This window comes from Macaca nemestrina, chromosome 7 (genome assembly GCF_043159975.1).
Source record: "Macaca nemestrina isolate mMacNem1 chromosome 7, mMacNem.hap1, whole genome shotgun sequence".
NCBI lineage: Eukaryota > Metazoa > Chordata > Mammalia > Primates > Cercopithecidae > Macaca > Macaca nemestrina.
The window spans coordinates 103,818,189-103,838,538 of record NC_092131.1 but is presented as its reverse complement, the minus strand read 5'-3'; the positions used below and the strand labels follow the sequence as shown (position 1 = coordinate 103,838,538).

General features: G+C 44.6%; 1 protein-coding gene across 8 annotated transcripts in view; it reads right to left on the bottom strand.

Moving 5' to 3' along the window:
- The window catches only part of LOC105488353 (neurotrophic receptor tyrosine kinase 3), a 495,170-nt gene that overhangs the window by 157,714 nt on the left and 317,106 nt on the right, over positions 1-20,350 (bottom strand). For all 8 annotated transcript variants that reach the window (XM_071100730.1, XM_071100722.1, XM_071100724.1 and 5 more), the window contains 3 exons: positions 17,363-17,493; positions 9,523-9,695; positions 5,685-5,928 (listed from right to left, as the gene is read on the bottom strand). In XM_071100730.1, the coding sequence (XP_070956831.1) occupies positions 5,685-5,928; positions 9,523-9,695; positions 17,363-17,493 (548 nt within the window). The remainder of the gene's footprint in view (positions 1-5,684; positions 5,929-9,522; positions 9,696-17,362; positions 17,494-20,350) is intronic.

Genomic DNA, 20,350 nt, shown 5'->3' with positions numbered 1-20,350 from the left:
CCTGAGTATCTATTTGTTACAGCAGTTGACTTACCTTAACTAATACGTCTAGGTAAGCCTTGTCCATTTGGAAATCGGAGAAAGCATTCATATTTTAGCTCCAATAATTGCTAGGGTTTGAAAATGTCCTCCAAAGATCCAGTGTTGAAACTAATCCCCAGTGCTACAGTGTTGAGAGGTGAGAACTTTAAGAGGTGATTAATCGGAAGCGCTCTGCCCTCATGAATGGATTAATGGTGTTTTCATGAGAGTGGGTTTGTTATCACAAGAGTGGGTTTATCATAAAAGCAAGTTTGGCCCACTCTTGGTCTCTTGCCATGTGATGTTTTCTGCCATGTTATGACACAGCAAGAAGGCCCTCACTGGATGAGGACCCTCAATCTTGAACTGCCCAGCCTCCAGAACCATAAGAAATAAATCTCTTTCTTTAATAAATTACCCATTCTGTGGTATTCTGTTATGGCAACACAGAACAGACTAAGACAATAATTAATATTTATTGATTATTGATCATCCTAAGAGCTTTATATTTATTAACTCTTAGTCCTTACAGAAAATGCATATGATAGGGGATATTGGCTCCATTTTACAGTTGAAGGCACAGAAAGGACAGGTAACTTGCCAAAGTTCATACAGTCAGGAATTATAGAAGCAGAGATTCAAACCAAGGCAGTGTGCGTCCAAGAACTTGCAACTTTTCTTCTGCTATGGGGATGCGAAGATATCCATAAAATCGAATATTCTTCCCGTAAGATTGGCTTGTTCTAAATGATTCCCACTTCCTAATGATTACTGTTACTGTCTTTCTAGGAGTTTCTGGGAACCCTGACCCAGAATCTCCAGCTTAGAATCCAGTGCCTCACTACCTGCTGCCAGACTTGCTTATGACCCACACCTGTGTGTCCACCTGGATTTTAGCATACTTGCCCCATCATGTCCTAGACACTCAGTTCTGTCTTCTACCAGAACCTAAAGTGGGTCATCCCTGACTCAGACCATCACTCATTTTCCTCCTCTGAACATTCTCCCAGGATAATGAACTGCTTGATTAGATAAGACTTGCTCCTGCTGCCTACTGCTGCATTCCACATCATCTCCAAGGCTCACCTCCCCTTAGTGAGCATCTGGTTATCTGTCTAGATTTCTCTTGGTCTGGAGTGACCTATTTCCTAATTTTAAATTCCCTTTCTGACTTCATTCATTCATACTTCTATTAGGTGTCTAACAAGTGCCAAGTACTGTCACACAGGACAGCACACAGGTACACAGGACAGCAGGGTGAACAGAAAGGAACACGCCTGGAGCTCTAGATTAGTTGGATCCCATTCCCCCCGAATTCCATTCCTCCCTGATCTCAGTGTATTGACTCCTCTCCCCAAATCAAAACATTTGAAAACATCTGTATTCTGAAATCTCAACCTTCTCCCCTTCAGGACATTCAAAACTTTAATTCTAGATTTGACTACCAGTTTCTTAGTGTTCTCTGATGTTCTTAGAAAGATATAGTGGTACCCAAAGCCCGCCCTTGTGAAAGCCAGTGAAAAGGTAATCTTGGAAGCATTGAGTCAGTGATTCATAGAAGGAAAAGGTGTTTGTCATTATGAATGTCTTAAGAAGAGAGAACAAATCGCTCTGGTGCTCTGGTGTGGGAATGTTTGTTTTCTCTCTCTAAATGTGTAACAGGAAATTAGGCAGTTCACCTTTGTAAATCGTTTGCATATCACTTTTGCATGAGCCAGATGGTGCCTCTTCATTTTAATAAATTAAGAATGAAAAAGAAAGACTATAAGGAGGAGTTTATCTCCATCTCTCCCCCTGCCCTTATATGCACATTCTGGAATCTGCACTGGGCAGGCAAACACGTGTGCGCGCACGCGCACACACACACACACACACACACACACACAGAGGCCTGGATTATCTGCACTTAGTGGTATTAGGCATAAGAAGCTGACAAACTCTTAGGCCCAACTGATTTCAGTAACCAGTGACAGCAGAGAGGTACAAACCTGTCTGGGGATATCATCTCACAGAGAGAATCCTTCACAGTATTCTCGCTATCTGACAAATCAGAGCATTTCCCCCAAGGCCTCAGCCGATGTATACTGAACAAAAAAGTTTTACATAAATCACCCAAATGTAGCTTTAGCTCTAGGATTCATGAGCAAGACCCTATAAACATTTATGAGACGAAGAGGCAAGTATTGATGACCCAGTATTTCTATACATGTTGAAACCTGAAGAAAGACATTTTCCTGAGGTGGTCAATGCAAAGATCCTACTTCTTTGGAGCAGCTGCATGATCCAGTTTATCTTCTAGTGGTCAGGGAGTCCCTCTCTCTGTCCCAGGAATTGCATATGGAAATAAAATTATCCACAGAGTTGTCTTGGCTTGGATGTGAGGGGAACTAGTAAGATCATGTAAATAAGAGCTTATTCAGTAAGTATTGTATTACAGGCTCTTTATACAAATTAACTTGCTTAACATCAGCACAACTCTGTCGAGTGAATATTTTTGTTCTCACTTTAACGACAGAAAAATTGAACAGAGGTTTGGGAAAATGCATTCAGGTTACATGGTTGCTAATGGTGGTTGCACATTAGGATTGAACACAGGTAAGATTATGCCTAAATCCAAGAATTCCATTGTCACTCCAATGTCTTCCAATATGAATAATAAGACTTCAGGGTTCATTTTGATGCGACTTCAGGCAAATCTACTTCTGCCTTTCATTTTACAGAAAAGTAGGGAACGAAGAGTGGTGTATACAATAGGACACTGTGAGTAAGTGAACATGAAGATATTCCACGAGCTGGTCTTTAAATATCTCATCAGTAGAATACACAGATTTCCAATGGTGTGCTGTGTTTTTACTGTAAGAGTTATCCCTTTTTGTTCAAACTTCCTTGGGACCAAAAATATACATTTCAAGCTAGCTGGCCTTGGCTAACATTGCTCTTAGAACTCGTGAAGAAGGAATTGAGGTTACCTGTAGTGTGTACATATTCCCACCTCACTCTCCCTTCCTTAAATTCTAATATACCCTGGCACCCACAGAAATTAGATAGATGTATTCCTTGCAGCCCTTTAAGTCATAAAGAGCAACAGTTCACAGTTGTTAAAGCAAGGGCAAAGAAACATCAATTGGGGATGTGATCTTTTTATTTTCTGTTTTTCCTCTTTTAAACCAGATTCAGTAAATATTAAGTGCACATCTAGAAGTAAGTTTGAAGGGCCAGTTAGCACATTCTGGTCAGACATGGTTTCCCGAGACTCTAGTGAGGTCAGTAGTTATCAGCTTGGCATAATCAAACATCTGCCTTTCACAGAGAAAAACAATGAGCCATCCCTTGTTTTCATCAACACCAACACAGATCTGAGCACAATCAGACAGACCAGCAAACCCCATTAAACAAAGTGGAAAGGCAATTAAATGGTGCCAGCTCCAGCCAGACTCTAAGAAATCTATGACCCACGCCCCCCTTAGTAACCACACCAATGCCTCTCTTGGAAATGAATGAAAAAAAAAGGTCTAGACACTAAGGAGAGACTCCTCTTAGATATTTTCTGGCAGGTCTGCCCTGGCCATCAGTCTGTGACTACTGCCACATCATGCCCCCTTTTCCATACCTGGGGATACTGGACAGGACAGGTGGCTAGAGAAGCTGCCCAGCTTGCTGTGGACATTCTATGCTTTATCTTACATTCTCTCATGACAGTACATCATCTGCCATTCTTTGGTTGTACCACAAACAAGTCACTTTCCAACCACGAAGGTCATTTCTCAAATATTCCATTTTTCTCCAAACTATTGCTAAAATGAAGTGTCTTGACTAATCTGTTTTAATGTCTGAGTGATCTCATTTAGGCCATCAGGAACATCCAGATAGAACTGATCTGCACCCACTTCAAATTCCCAGCCTCTGGTCCACCATGCTCAGGCCAACAGCACAATCATATCTATTTGACTCATGGTATGATCACTCACTTCTCCAAAGATGATACAAATGGCTGCCATGATCCTGGCTATAGACTGAACATTTGTGCAACCCCCAAATTCATATGTTGAAACCTAAGCACCAAGGTAATGGTGTTAGGAAGTGAGGCCTTTGGGAAGTGACTAGGTTACGAGGGCAATGTATTCATATGGAAGAGTTGCCAGAGAGATCTCTTAACCCTTCTGCCATGTGAAGAAGACACAGCAAGAAGATGGCCATCTATGAATGAGGAAGCAGTACCAGACAATGAATTTGTTTGCACCTTGATCTGGGAATTCCCATCCTCCAGAACCATGAGAAATAAACTTCAGTTTTTTGTAACCTATCCTGTTTGTGGTATTTGTTATAACAGCCGAAAAGGAATAAGACATCCCTTGACCTCCAAAACATTGTCCCACACTCTCCTTATAACATCCATCCAAACTCCTCTTCCTTTTGATGTCCCAGAAATAGATTTTCTGGTTTTTGTTTGTTTGTTTGTTTTGTTTTGTTTTTTAAGACAAAGTCTCACTCTGTCACCCAGGCTGGAGTGCAATGGTGTGACCTTGACTCACTGCAACCTCCACCCCACAGGTTCAAGCAATTCTCCTGTTTCAGCCTCCTGAATAGCTGGGACTACAGGCACATGCCAGCACGCCCAGCTAATTTTTGTGTTTTTTAGTAGAGACAGGGTTTCACCATGTTGGCTAGGCTAATCTTGAACTCCTGACCTCGTGATCCACCCACTTCGGCCTCCCAAAGTGCTGGGATTACAAGCATGAGCCACTGCGCCCAGCCTTGGATCTTCTGTATTTTTTAGCAATCTGCCCTCAATCCGTTTGCAGAAGTTATCTCTGTGTCTCAGGTTGCACTCATATTTCCCCTTACTGAGATAAGTGACACTCATGGCCATTCATTCTTTCCCTGGAAATAATAACACTATCAGAATCAGTCAATAATCCATGGAAAAAAAGACTTCCAAACACTCAGGGAAAAAAAAGATTCTGGGAGCAAAATAAGACTCTTGTTAATGTAAAGCAGATGACTATATGAAGGTAAAACTGAGCAGGATGGCTCTTCTCACAATCAGAAGTTTTTCTAGGATCTAACCTGTCCTCTCTCCAAAGTTGGCTACAGATAACGCTTCCTTTCCTCATCTGTTCTAGCCCATTTGGATAATACTCAGCAATGTATTAGCCATCTTTATTACTTTACTTAGGTTTCCTCTTCTCATCAAGATCTACCTTTGGAAACAAGGTAATTCTTAAATAGTCACAAGATAATTTCAGAAAATAAAATGTGTCATGGGTGAGGCTAGATCTGGGACTGGGTAGGGAGACATTAAACATAGTACCAAGTTGGGTGTGTCTGTGTGTGTGTTTGGGCACATACATATACATGTATGAGTATGTTTACATGAAGAATGAGTATTGGAGCACGTAAGAACACAATGCATATGTTATTGCAATGTACAGATTACAGTTCAGTTAAATGTCCAAGAAGAAAGGAGGAGTGGGCAATTGAGAACATGCTAAACAGGTATATCAAGATGCAAGAGAGGCCAAAAGATAACTGTTGAGTGCATGTCTGGGCATGGGTGTATATATGTGTGTGCCAGAGTGACAGGGTTAATGGACAATCAAAAAGACATGTAAGCAAGGCGCTAGCTCTGTGACTGAGTCCTGCAGCTGGGAAAGTCACCTTACCCTGTAATAATCCGTGCTGTAGACATCTCTGGACATGCCGAAGTCTCCAATCTTCACTAGCAGATTCGCTCCAACCAGGCAGTTCCTGGTGGCCAGGTCTCGGTGCACAAAGTGCTGGGAGGCCAGGTACACCATACCCGAGGCAATCTGACTGGCGATGTGGAGCATTTGGGAGAGCCCCAGCTCACCCTTGGCCTGGCGTGGCTGTCCATCCACAAGGATCATTGCATCTGGCCCATGGGCCCTGCAAGAGCGTGGGGAGAAGGGAGGGGGCAGAGAGAAATCAGGATATCAAGGAGAAAGACCTTCCTGGGTCCCTGGCCTCTGGAATGCCCCACAGAAATAAATAAAATTTCCCCTTCCGTCCTGCCTATGGCCTATTTTTATCTGCCCCAAATTAGATTATGTACACGTGGGTATGGGTGAAACTCCACAACCAGATTCTGACTAAGATGAGAGCAGACATACTCAAATGGAAGAGGGAATAAACCTACTCTTTTTAATATTTCACTGCTTCCTAGGGTTTTCACAGTGCTAGATGTCTATTATAGAATAATTAGCAAAACAACAAATAACTCTGCCATAGCCCTTACTATGCACTCTGATTGTTTTAAATATTGTAATTCACTCAACTTTCCCACCCCAATTTTGAAATAAAGAAATTGAGGCACAAAATGATGAGATCGCTCAGCCAAAGTCCCAGAGGTTCAGAATGGCCATATGTGAAATCAGGAAGTAGGATCTGAAACCAGACATGTGACTATAAAAAGAGAGCTTCTAAAAGGAGCATTGGGGGTGCTTGTTCCAAGATTCCCTGGCCCCGCACCCCAGGATTCTGATTGGCTAAGTGAGCTTGCTCATTTGCATTTCCCACTAGCTCCCAGGGCTGATGCTGGCAGTTCACGCTCAGTGGCACTGGGACACTCTTAACCACTCCACTACACTGCTTAGCACTGGGTAACTTATGGCGTTAGCAGTGCACAGTGGAGAGAGCCTCTGACCTTGAAGCATGGGTCTGGGGTACCCCCAGAACCCATTCCATCCCAAATCAAGGCCCGAATTTGTTATTCTAACACCTTACCTAGTCATATCAGTCACTTTTAGTGTTCACTCTTTTCTCTAGAAAGCCCAGTGAGCCGTAACCATACCCAGGGCCCTTATTTATGAAGTTGTGGACTAAGAAGGCCTGGTGTGCAGCAAGGCCTCTGCCTGCTTTACTGCTTCTCCGATTTCCTCTGAAAAGCACCATTAAGTATGAGCACATCCCTTTTACTGTCTCCGGTGGGCTCTGCCTACCTCACTCCTCAGAAGGAGGAAGGCTGCATCAGCTCTCAAGGAAGAGGGGTCAGCAGAGAAGCCCTCCCTTCTGTCTACCTGAAAGTGCAATCCAGCCTGCCTCTCAACACCAACAATGTGGAGATGCGAGAGCAGGCAGGGTCAGCCTGCGGGTCACGAAGGCTGTGTTTGTGAGAGAAGCCAACAGGATGCCTCCCAGGAAGGGTTGGCACGGCCTGTTGCTAAGAGCTTCTGGCCTCAGAGAATTCTTTAGAAGTTCACCCTTGACTGATAGTGCCTAGGAAGACAGATTAATGGAAGCTACTGGGAATCTGGTCGGTAGTGGAGGGTAAAGTTCAGATTTTGCTGCAAGATTGCCCCAGGAAGACTGTCGAGCTTTGATTTAGATAGACTCCCCCATGCTGTCTTCAGGAAGGGATCCCATAGAGACATAGAGGTCTTCAGAGTGTGAGCAAGTCCTTGTAGAACCGTACTCACATGAGCGCATTCCCCAAGCTGTCTGCTGTGGAGAAGGCAAGGCACTAGCGCTGCCCCTCACCTTATATACTTCTTTCTGTTTCTTTTGCACTCCTTTTCCTTTTCATCTTACTTTCTGCTTCTCCCACTCCTTACCTTTACTCCAGGCTCTCACTCTTTATCTCCCTTCTACTATCTTCTTTCTCTTCCCTTTTATCATGCATGACAGTAGTGCAGAGGTACCTAGGAGCTCTCCTTAACCCTGCTGGTGGCTCTTGGGGCTGGAGGTACTGCTGAATGTAAGGATATGGTGTGGTGAAAAGTAGGGCATGCCCCTTGGGCTCCAGGGGAACAAAAGGACAGGGTGAGGCTATTCTGAATATTGAGAAAAGGTGTTGCCTGGATTAGAAGTTACCATGGTTCACAATTCTCTTAAGATAGTAATAGTAATAACTTTAATAGTAGCTACCATTGGTTGATCACTGAACTACTTGCAAAACTTGTCTAAGCATTATACATACACAGTCATTTAATACTCATAGCAACAACCCCGTGAAGCAGTTATTAATAGTCATGTTTTCTAGGAGAGAAAATTAAGATTTAATAATGTGCTCCAATTTGCAACTAAGATGTGACAAATTCAAGATATGAACCCAAATCTGTCTTATGCTAAAGACAAAGTTATCCAGGAAAGGAATCCATTTCATTGTGAATCCAGGTTTAGAAGGCTTCGAACATCCCACAAATACTTTCATTTCCTTCAGAGCCATTTTTGCAGAAACCTCACTCATAAGCAGAGCTCCAGAGAGTCCTCCATTCCATTGCCTGGTACTAACTCATTTCTTTGCCCCTCAAAACCACAACACCCTATTGAATGTCCCACGTCAAGAGGATGCTTAGCAGTTTTTGGTGAGTGGGCTAGAGCCTCCTATAATTTACATTTGAACTTTGGAAATCTTATCCTCAGCCACAGAGTTCAATGAGATTCAAATTGTGGCAGTGGCAGAGGCCACACCTTAAGTATACAGGGCCTATGTGTTTAACCTGTTTCTTGGGGCCTTGGGTTCCACAGACCTTCACACGGCTGTTCCTTCCATATCTGGGCACTGTTTGGAAGTGGCATCTGCAGACGGCAGAGGAGTCCTAACTCTGCACTAGCGATGAGATGCTGTCTTCTCTGGAGAAGGGAGAACCACCCTTGAAACTTCATCCAGAACTTCTGGCTGGAGTTCCAGTCTCTTACCAGTCACATTAAGAGCCTTCCAAGTCCAGAGGATCTTGTTCCAGGCTCGGAGAAACCCTTCTTACAACAAATCCTTTCTTTTTAGAATAGTACTATCCAATAGAACCTTCTATTGATGGAAATGTTTATACTGTGCTTCCCTGTATGGTAAAAACTAGCCACACATGACTAACAAGTACTTGGCTAGTGTAACCAAGGAACTAGTACGACTGAATTTTTAAATCTTATTGAACTTTAATTAATGTGAATCTAAATTTAAATGGCATAGGTGGCCACCGTACTGAACAGCACAGTTCTAGAATTAGCCTGAAGAAAATCATTCCCCTTTTTGTTTCAACCATCTCTGCCACCTGATGAATTGTAACCTTGGACCTTCTTACTCAACATCAAAAAGTCTCTAGCAGGAAGGATTCCAGGAGGGGTGTAAGATACTAGCCTCACTTTGCAAGTGAGAAACTTAAGGCACAAAGGGAGAAAGCTATTTGCAGCATCAGAGAAGGGTGGCCCTAGAATCTTGGAGTTGTAAGCCACAGGCTGTGGGGCTTCCAGACTCCTCCTGGACCTATTCCAGACCCTGATCTTCTTCTCAGTCCATTTTGGAATGAGGAAGAAGAGTATAGGATACTTACCATAGCATCTTCAACTTGTTTTCCCTACAAACTGGGGACAAAGGCCTGAATCTGACTGCTAAGGAGATGATGTATAGTAATGAGTGTATTCATCTAATTTCTCATCCTGAGAGGTAAGTGTTTAGAAGGGGTAGTACAATTTCTGGCTCCAGGGAAAACCCCAAGAGTTCGGTGGGACTGGGGTCAGGTGCGGGGGAAGACAATCCTTCCTTACCTGAGGAACTTATTCAGGTCTCCATGCTTCATGTACTCAAAGACCATGATGAGGGGGTCCCCATCGCCACACACTCCATAGAACTTGACAATGTGCTCATGCTGCAGGTTGGTGAGCAGCTCGGCCTCCCTCTGGAAATCCTTCCGGGCAGCCAGGGTGGGATCCTTCAGGGCCTAGGAACGATGCAGGACACAGGCGTTTGGCAACTACAGGGCAGGGGGCTGTCTTTTCTACTCCTGGAAAGAAACTGGCCCCACACACCACTGGGCTACCAATAAATATGAATCTAAATGGAATTTAAAGACAATGAAGCTCAATCTGAACTATGAGGCCTGACTCCTTCCTCCTCCAGCACTTTGATCCCTGCAGAAATAGAAACCCACTCTCTGACATCCACATCCTATGCACTCTCCAGTGATTTCAAACTCTGTTCATCACAGAGCCGTGGGCTTCCACTGGTGAGTGTACATGGCAGCTGGAGGGGCTGTGAGGAGGAAAGCCTGGCAAAAGCCCCTGCTCCTAAGGTTTTCTTTGAAGAAACTGTCCCACAGCTAGAATAAACAGTGTGAAAACCACTGCCCCAATGCTTAACTTTGTGAATTAGTCACATGCTCGTAGCCTACTAGAAACTGGGCATGCAACGCAATAAAGTCTCCTTGTCTTTTGGAGTCCTTGTTTTTAGATTGTGAAGGTATCTACATTTGCAGTGGGGAGTGAGAACTTTGACCTCTGGAAGGCACCTGTGTTCTCCCAATAGGGGTTTGGAGGAAGCAATAGGGTGGGAAGAGTGGGGCAGCAGCTACAGGAATGGCAATTAGTGGACAGAAATCTCAGATACCCTCAGGGCCAGGCAGAGTCCTACAAAGTCCTAGTGCAGGATGGAAAGGAGCATCTGGGGGCCACCAGAATGCCACCATTCAGCCTCTGTCAGGGTGAAAACTCAAGTGTGAGTAATAGGTGCAAACTAGGCCACTTCCTGTAGGGCCAAGGAGGATGAATATACCCAGGTAGATTGTAAGTTGTACATGTGGATTTCCCAGCACCAGAAGGGGACTACAAGACCAAAGACAAAGCCTTTGAGCACATCTGAAGGACTTTGGTTACGGCACTGCTATAGGCACAGCAATGCTGGCTAGATGGACAATGGTCTGTGAAGAGGAGGGGCCCTTTCTGCACGATGAGCAGCTTATGCAGGTGGACGCCCCCATTTCTCCCTATGAGGCCAGAAGGCAAATGGGGCCAAACATTCAGTTGCTTCAACTGACACACTTTAGTAACCTCAATAGACACAACACAAGGCAATGAGGAAGTGAGTGTAACATTGGCTCACCATTTTCAGGGGAGTGACCATCTAGACAGACTAGAGATTGCTTTGCATTTTCTCTGCTAGGCATCTGGCTTTTTCAGGCTGACAGGTCCCTCCTATAGATCACGCAAGTGCCAAAACATCTCCCTCACCAGACATCTTTCTCCTGTTCCTGCAGCCCCATTATCTGAAATCTGTAGGGCTTCCCTGGTTCTAGCACTGCAGTAGTGTGAATACGCCAAAAGAGATGTATCTAGGGGGTCCATCAAACCTCTCAGCCCTTAGCACACATTAGAAATGATGGACTGTTAGCATGAAAGGAGCCCTAGACATCATCTACTCCTACCTGCTCATTTCTGGAGTTGGAGAAACTGAGGCTGAGCCTGTCCAGGAATCAGCTCACATTCACACTAATTAAATGACAGACACTTAGAGTTTGACTGGACCTCAGTACTCTCCTTGTGGACCTCACAGTGCCCCAAAGTTCAGTAGCAATGCCTCTAGGGTCATCAAGTGGAGGTGTGGTCTTCCAGCCAGAGATGAAGCCCCTTTCAACTTCAACCAGCACCACCTTCATTCTTTTTAAAATTTGAAGGCTTCATAAAAATATTGCTTGATTAAATGAATCTATGGCTGACAAAAATGTTGAAAGTTATCTAGCATAACTTTCCCATTTTACAGATGAGATAACTGGGGTTCAGGATGGGAAAGTAACTTGCCAAAGATCACGTAACAAGTAACAGCTTGGGTCTGGCGCCCAGGACACTTTCCTGCCCAGCACCCCTGCCTGAATTATTTATGGGATAAATTAGTCACTAGGCAGCTCCCCAAGAGAATGGTGGGCAGAGGAATAAAAGGATGTGAAAGTATAGAGGAGAGGGTCAGGAAAGGGGTGTGGCATTGGCTGCCAGCAGAGTCGCTGGGCCCAGTGAAGGTGCCAGGCTTGAAGATAGGGCAAGGACATTTGATCAGCCCATTGCTGATTTTTACCAGACCTGATTCTATGTGTTCTCCACTTCAGCTCTGGCTGATTGCTCTGCGAAGCTACCTAACAACAAACGAATAGGATGTAATGTCCACCTACAACCAGAACAAAGACATTTGAGGAGTCAGAGAGTCATGGTGAGAGACAGTCTCTCCTAGGGACCCAGCTCCCAGCAGCAGCCATGAGCTGAATGGGCTAGGTCATGGGTATTGGATGATGCAGAGTGATTTATTTGTGAAGAAGAAGAAGAAGAAGAGGAAGAAGAAGAGGAAGGAGAAGAGGAGGAAGAGGAAGAGGAAGAGGGGGAGGGGGAGGAGAAGGAGGAGGAGGAAGAGGAAGAGGAAGAAGAGGAGGAGGAGGAGGAAGAAGAAGAAGAAGAAGAAGAAGAAGAAGAAGAAGAAGAAGAAGAAGAAGAAGAAGAAGAAGAAGAAGAAGAAGAAGAAGAGGGGGAGGAGGAAGAAGAGGAGGAAGAAGAAGAAGAGGAGGAGGAACCCAGCATGGGTGGGATGGGAGAATATAAAGATTTATGTTGAATGCTGGATTTTTGAGAGGGAAAAGTAGATCAAATTTGGGGCCAGTCAAACGGCCTCTCTCCATCTCTTTAAATCATTCTCTCCCACAGTCTGGAAGTCAGTGACAGCCCTGGGATATTTCTATTCTCAGCTCTCAAGCAGCACCAGCCAGTGCCCCCCTAGGCTGGCACCCAGCACTGTAAGGCAGAGATGGGTTCCTCATTCGGGAGATGAACACAAAGCAACCGCCATCACTTTCAGTCTTCCACATCCCTTCTCCATGCTTTCAAAGTGGGCTTTCCAGCTCTTGAGTCAAACCTGAAGTTCTTACCTAATTGGCCAAGTTGGGGTATGGCAACTAGGGTTGGGAGCTGCCAGTGGCCCTGTCCCCAGGTATTGATGCAATTAGAACAGAGGTGACAGGAGGAGAATAATGAGGAGGGAAATAGGGCCAGTGACTCTCTGGCCCCTCTCAGTGGGGTCCACATTTAATATCTTCATGGCTGGGAAACCTCAAAATGGGTCACCAGTCAGTGGCATGGGAAAGAACCGATTTATCATAGCCATCAACAGTCAGTGTAGAGACATGCATCTTGCCAAGAGGTCTCTAAAGCTGGGGAAGTTCCTGGCTCAGTCCTTTGTACAGTATCTTTAGTACAAAAAGGAGAGCTAGAATTTGCCCTCCTTCTCTCCCTCTCTTTCTTTCAAAGTTTGCGGACATTTCCCTTTCTTATCTTCCCCTCAACATGCACCAGCTGTCATGTCCACTCTGCCTTGGGGAGAGGGTTTCAGTAAGGCTGTTTATTTGGATGGAAGGAAAATAGGCTAGATGGCAAGAACACAACCTTTTAACAGCTCCCAACTCTTCCTGGGTCATTCAGCATCTTCATGTCGTCCAAACCCTGCTACCCTCCATCTTACTGTCTTTTATTTTTTTTAGGGGGAGATATTTCAAAGGATGTTCAGTTTCAGATTTCGTTAATATCCTGAAATTCATTTTTATGATATATACATGATATACACACATTCCTAAATGTTCTAAATCCTAAGTGGTCAAACACACACACACGCACACCAATCAACCCCCTTTCATTATAAAATCATCTTTCTTTTACTGACTCGAAATCCACTGCCACTTCCTTTGGGTGACAGTCTCACACAACTCTACCAGGAAAAGAAGATGGGTAGTTGTTACATACAGGGGTGCCCCTCTCTCATCTGTCTTCCTGGCTTAAAACTGGCCATTGGCTTCCCAGTGTTTATAGGATAAAATCCAAACTCCTTAACACAGTCATGGACTTTATAAGGTCTGGTCTCCCCATCTCTCTTTGCCTCCTCTCCTCGCACACACTCCTCCCACCTCATTTATTACACTTCAGTCTCATGACCTTTCCGTACCCTCCAAGATTTTCTCTGCCTCAGGGCCTTTGGTGCTCCTTTGGCCAGAAAACTCTCCACTGAGCTGTGTCTACATGACAGCCCAGATTAGTTGGCACTGCCTATGGCCTCTGCAGAGCATGAGATCCTGAATACTCCCTGCTAGCTGGATACCCAGGGAAATACTTCTGTCCCACAGAGGGGTTTACCAAGAGTTGTCTGTGATTGTTCCCAAACTCATTCATGACAACTAAACCTGCTAATGTAATTACTTAATGTAATGAAATGCTCTAGAAACCAATGAAATATGAGTGTATATTGGGGAGTTTTTATGGAAGCTAGGATGAATGCTTTTTTAAAAACCTGCTAAAGGTCAGTGGTTAAAAATACTGTTAAGTGTAGAAGGAAAAAGCATAAAAACATAGGGAAAACAGTAAAAATCTGACATTCTGCACTCAGATTGTTTCACAAATGTTTTAAGCTCCTGCTTCAATTTAAAGTAATTGAAAGTGGAAACTGTGACTACTCAAAACAAAAACCAAAACACCCTTCAAGCCAAAAGGAACCCAAAAGCTGAAGTTCAGATATATTGGAAGAAATATAATGCTAAATCCAAATGACTAATATTATCAAAAACCAGGACATAAATTTCCTGAAGATAAATCAATTTTATTAGAATAGCTCAAAAAGATTTTTAAATAAGTAAATGCTCAAAAAGAGTGAAGAAATACATTTTCTAAAGAAAACAAGAAGGCATGCCACAAGAAGGGGGAGAAATAAAAGTAAGGTAACAAAATTAAGAACCGATTAGATATCTTGGAAATAAAATATATGGTCATTGAAGTGAAAACAAAAACCTCCACAGACAGGAAAAGCTCTAGACCAGATAAAACCACATGAAGAATTCGTGAATTAGAAGACCACTGAGGTTCACCCAGGACAGAGTATGAAATGACAGAGAAAAAAAAAGGAAAAATGGGGGGAAGGATCTCATTCCCTCCTCTGTGAAGGAAGGGGTTGCCTGGATTTGAATACTGTGTAAATGTTCTGTTTGTCTAATGACGATTTCAGAGTGGCACCACTTATTTAATAGTTCATGCATGATGTTATTTTAACGTCACACTTATACTACACATATATGCAGATTATGTCCTGTACCATATTGCTCCCTCTCCCCAGCAGGCTGTAAGCACCTTAAAAATAGGCTGCGGTTTCTGCTTCTTTGTTTGTACCATAGCAACTGCTGGGCAAAACATTCTTGCCAATTGATTTGGGAAAACTTTATCTTGGGTTGTACTTGTATGTGTTCTCTAGAAGTACAAAATCACTCTGCATCAACATGAGAACTAACTCAAAAGGAAGGGTCCTGCAAAAAAAAAAAAAAAAAAAGAGTGGAATCTAAAGAGGGGAGGAAGTAGGAAACACCACTTCCAAGATGTTCTCTGGAGGACATAGGCATCTTTTCCAGGCTGACCACTAGGCAGATCCACTGAGTGACACATGGTGTAAAATCCCAGAGGGTTCATCTCCTCGAGGTCCCCAGATCCAAGGAAAGAAGGACATCGTTTTAAAAGGATGGGAACAGAAACACATTTTCTGCATTACTCGTTCTGGGTACTGCCCCTTAATGCCAGACCACTCAAGGAAACATTTCCCAGGGTTTTCAGCCATCATTTCATTCTCTGCTGAAAGTGCAAAAATGTTCAGTTCATTCACCAGTCCCCAGATGGATGCTGGAACACCCGTGGATTAGTGTCATCCTATATATTAAAAATGCCAGGGCAGTGCAGATCCTAAGTTTAGGGACAACATTAGAAACCTTTCTACATCCCTCCTCCAAGCTCTTTAAAGACACCCTTACTCATCTGACTATCTCATGTCTACAGAGACACACTGAGCAAGTTTATTTACAGGATGTACAGCAATAATAATCATTAGTCTTTTAGGATGCAGTACTCTTATTTATTTTCTAGAGCAGAGGTCAGCAAACTCTGCTTATTTTGGTAATAAAAAAAGTTATTGGAAAATAGCCGCCCTCATTAGTTAACGTATTGTTATGCTGCTTTCCAATAACACAGGCAGAGTTGCAATGGAGAGTTATAAGGCCCTCAAAGTCTAAAATATTTACCTTTAGAGAAAAAGTTTGGTGACTCCTATTCTAGATAGTCAATGCAAGCTTGGCAGGTCATACATCTTGTATCTAAGCACATTCAGTAATATCAACATCAATGACAATGATGATGATAGAAACAAATGCCAACTACTTTTTATTGAGTCTTTACTAAGCCCCAAGCAGTGCATTATGAATTTTAGACACATTGTGTAATTTAATCCCCAATATTCTAAGGAGGGGATATTATTATAGCTATTATACAGATAAGGAAATTGAGGCCCAAAGAAGTTGAGTGTCTTGTGAAAGTTCCCACAGCTTATCAGTGGTAGAACTGGGATTTGCACCCAGGCTGTTTGATGCCCATGCTATGCCTGCACTGTACTGCCTTCATTCTTGAGGTCGTTTGCCCTCTGTGGACAGAAACAATCTGTAGATACACAAGACTAAGAATACAGAGACCCAAAAGTTGCAGAAACAAGAACTGCCTTTGTGATCCCTCAATGGTAAGGATCGGACCATTCTGAGGTCTGGGTGAATGTCATCATGGGGAGCCATATCTCTGGCATTGGTCGGCCCACATCTCAGGACACTGCAGACTCCACGGTGGCCTCAGAAGCCTGCTCACTGCCCGCAATGAAGCCACTCCAGACTCCAGAGAAGGGCTCCAGAGATCTGTGCATGTCTCCATGAGGCTACCTGATTCTTGTTTATGTTAACCATGTTCAAAGATTTGTCCAGTATTGGTTTACAAAGAGAAGCTGTTGACTGCTGGGTGGAAGAGTCTGGAAGGGTAACCAGTAGTAGCAAAGGCCCTTCTCTCCTACCCCAAGCAACTCAGCTCCTGCTGCAAATGTGCCATGTGTCTTGGCAACACAGAAGCCCTATGGTTAAGGGAGCCCTCCAGCAGCTGCCAGGAAGAAGTTTCTCCCAGGCATGCTGCCCCTTGGGGTCTGAATCTGAATCCCATGGGAAGTACCTAAGAATTTCTGCAACCTCCCTCACTATTCTCCCAGTGCTAACTCCCTGCCTCCCTCAACCCAACATCTTCTTCTATATACCCTCTATATACCCCCTCCCCCAACATCTTCTTCTATTCTCAGTGATGTTTGTGCTCTTGGGAAGTGGTTACCCAGTCCTCCTTAAACAGCCCACTCTACAACAGCTCAACTCCTGAGAAATGGCCATGTGACTTTCCAGGCACAGACAGCACGTCCTATAAAGCTACTACATGGTGGAGGGTGGAGTGTGGAGGGCCAGCCCTGGGACAGAGGTAACCACAGGGCCACCAGAAAAGGACCAGGGTCATTTACAAGAATAAACTTGGTCCCTAGGAATAGCCCCCTTAATTGCTGCAGCCCTTGACCTTGGAAGCCAAAGGAAGTTGTTGTGGTCTCTAGGAAACTTCACTGACCTTGGAGCAAAGTCCTCTGATTGCATGCGAGAAAGCCAATTGAGCACTATCTTCTCAAATGGAGTGAGCCTCTTCCTTCCCTCCCTGGGCCCTCAGCCAGCCCTCCTCCTGGTGCCCACATGCCTCTGGGGTTTACCTTCACAGCCACAAGCATCTTGTCCTTGGTTGGGCTGAGGTTGTAGCACTCAGCCAGGAAGACCTTTCCAAAGGCTCCCTCACCCAGTTCTCGCTTCAATACGATGTCTCTCCTCTTAATGTGCTGCACATCTGTAGGACAGGGACAAAGAGGAGGGCAGCAAATCAGTCCTCATTTGGTGACACAGGGAGACAGAAGAGTACAGAGGTCTGGAGTGGAGAATTTGGTTCTGAGCCCACAGCAGGCAAAGGCAAACTCTAGCACCCCAACTTTAGCAAAAAACCTGACATCCTTCTGTGGTTTGAGAGTATGGGCCAGAATCAAATTTCAGTGTTGTCCCTGAATAACTCCTAACCCCTCTAAACCACAGCATCCTCTGCTGGCAAATGGAGTTAGTAGTTAATGCACAGGATTCTGGCCTTAATTAGCCAGAGTTATTGGAGATAGCACAAAGCAGTCTCCACAGTTTTGTGCACATGAATCCCCTGAGAATCTTGTCAAAATGAAGATTCTAATCCAGTGGGTCTGAGAATCTATATTTCTAACAAACTCCCAGGTCATGTCCATCTGCTGTTGGTCGCACTTCGAAAAGCAAGGTTTCCGGGGTACGATCGAGAATCAGGTTGGAATCCTGGCTCCACTCCATTACCAGTTTTTTGAGCTTGGGAAAGTTATTTAGCCTCAGAGCCTCAATTTTCTCAACTGTAAAATGGGATTAACAAGAACAACTTCCTCGCTGAATTCTTGTGAAGATTAAATGAGAAAATCCATATGAAGAGCTTGGCCCAGGGCTGAGGACAAAGTAAAGACATAGAAGACATAGACACATGCATGCACACACACACACACACACACACACACACACACACACACAAAGACACACTGGTTTTTGTGGTAACATAAAGGCTGTAGTGACCCCATCACAGTGCCTGGTTCATGACAGAGACTTCTAAGGGGTAGCTAAGATTATCTGGGGGAAACCTCTACTTGGCCAACCCTTCTCTGAAAGAGAGAAAGACCAACGAGACCACAAAAGGCAAGTTCAGAGTCCATCCAAGAATGAGGGTGTGTGCAGAGAGAAGGGCTGCCCCTGCCTCTGCTAATTTAGCAACCTAATTAAGGTCTGTCTGCCTGCAGAAAGCAGAGCTGTGACCTCAGCCCTCCCACCTATTTGGAAAGAATGCTACAAAGGAGTTGTACAAGCAGTGGGCTAGTGATGAAAGGAGCAAACCGGAGATTACTCACTGACCTTTACATTAATTGTTCACCAGGCAGAAGCCCATTAAATACCTGTATTCACATTACGAAGAGCATTGCAGAGCCAAAAAGTGGATTATCCCCAGTGACTTTGTAGAGAAATGAAAGCTGCAGATCCTGGGCCATGGCAGATCATCCCCGTAAGTGAGGAGACATAACAGGGACAGAGGGGCATGGCTGGAAGCCTTGGGGTACTGTTTTGTTGGTTTGGGGATTCCTTCAAGAATAAACTACAGGAATCTTTTTCTTCCCCCATCAGAGTCCTTTGTATCCCCACAGTGTCCCAGATGATCTGCCTACTAAGGATTTGCAGGAGGAAGCGTTTACAGACTATGATTTTCTCCTCCCACCAGGACAGACCTGCACATTAACAGCTGCTGGTGACCACTCCTCCCAAGCCACAGGCTGCAATGCGGCTGCTACGCACTGCAGGACTATGCCCCAGTCTTTACAGGGAGGGGATTAAAATTGGTTCCCTTCTTCATACTTTTTGTCTCTGTTTCTCAGCCTCTGAGGAATGGTATTTGTTGACTTTGGAGGGCAAGGCTAAAGAGTCTCCCGCTGCAAGAAAATAGGAAGTCAGGCCCTCTCTCGGGGGGCCACCTGCTCCTGCTACCTAATCATTCCCATGTGACTAGGGATGACACACGGGTTCTGCAAGTTGAATGTCCTGACATGGCCTGGAAGTGAAGACAGGGCTCACGATGGCAGCTGTACAATGTCAAGCCCACATCTCTGAACACGCCGGGATTGGGAAGGCCTGGGAAGCCACAGGTGCTTGCTTCAAGACCGGGATCCTCCAAGAACTTGTGCACCTCACAGAACAACAATAACAAAATCTTGGGTCTCAGATTTCTCACCTGTAAAATGGGTATGGGGAGAACCGCACGAGTTTAACTTACCTATTACCTGAGCATGGAAGTTTGTAAACCTTTAAGTCCTCCGAAATGTAGGCTGTGTTTTGGCATTTTCATTATTCTATTATTTTACGAAAAGGAGAAATGAGGGCCAAGTCAGGCATCCCCACCTGGTGACTGAGCTGGGCATGGGATTCAGAGCATCAGGACATGGCAGGCTTGCCAAGTTACTGGGGGAAGAGCCCCGTTTGGCCCCAGACTCCACCCTGATCCCACCTTCCCTCTGCATTGTAATAGGAGAACTTAAGAATGCACCAAAATCACCTAGACGACTTGTTACAACAGATTGCTGGGCTCCTCCACCAGGGATTCCAATCTAGTAGGTCCAGGTTGAGGACTGAGAATATGCATTTCTAAGTTCCCAGGTGCTTCTGGTGCAGGAACTACACTTTGAGAACCACTAGAACACAGCTTCTTTGGAGGGGTGGGAAATTAGCCAGCTGAAGAAGTTTACCTTTACAACTTGGCCCAAGCAAGTACCGTGCTCACAGTTTAGCTATGCCTCACTTCCAGAAGCCCAGGAGGAGGTGAGACGTCCTGGGCTTCGCTCCAAGGTCCTCCTTCCCTCCCTAGCTGTGTGGCCCAGATTGAGTCAAGTCCCTTCTCAGAGGCCCAACTATGCATCCATGCAATGCAGATCATGCCTATCTTGCCTTCTTATGTTCTAGAAACATCTCTACAAAGGTAAAACAATATTATAGATTTTCCTGGGTCCCTAAGTCCAACTCTGGGCTGAGAGACCTCACTGCTTCCCTCAGAACACTCACTCCCAGCTACAATGAATGCAAAACAGGAATGGAGGAGCTTTAAAGAG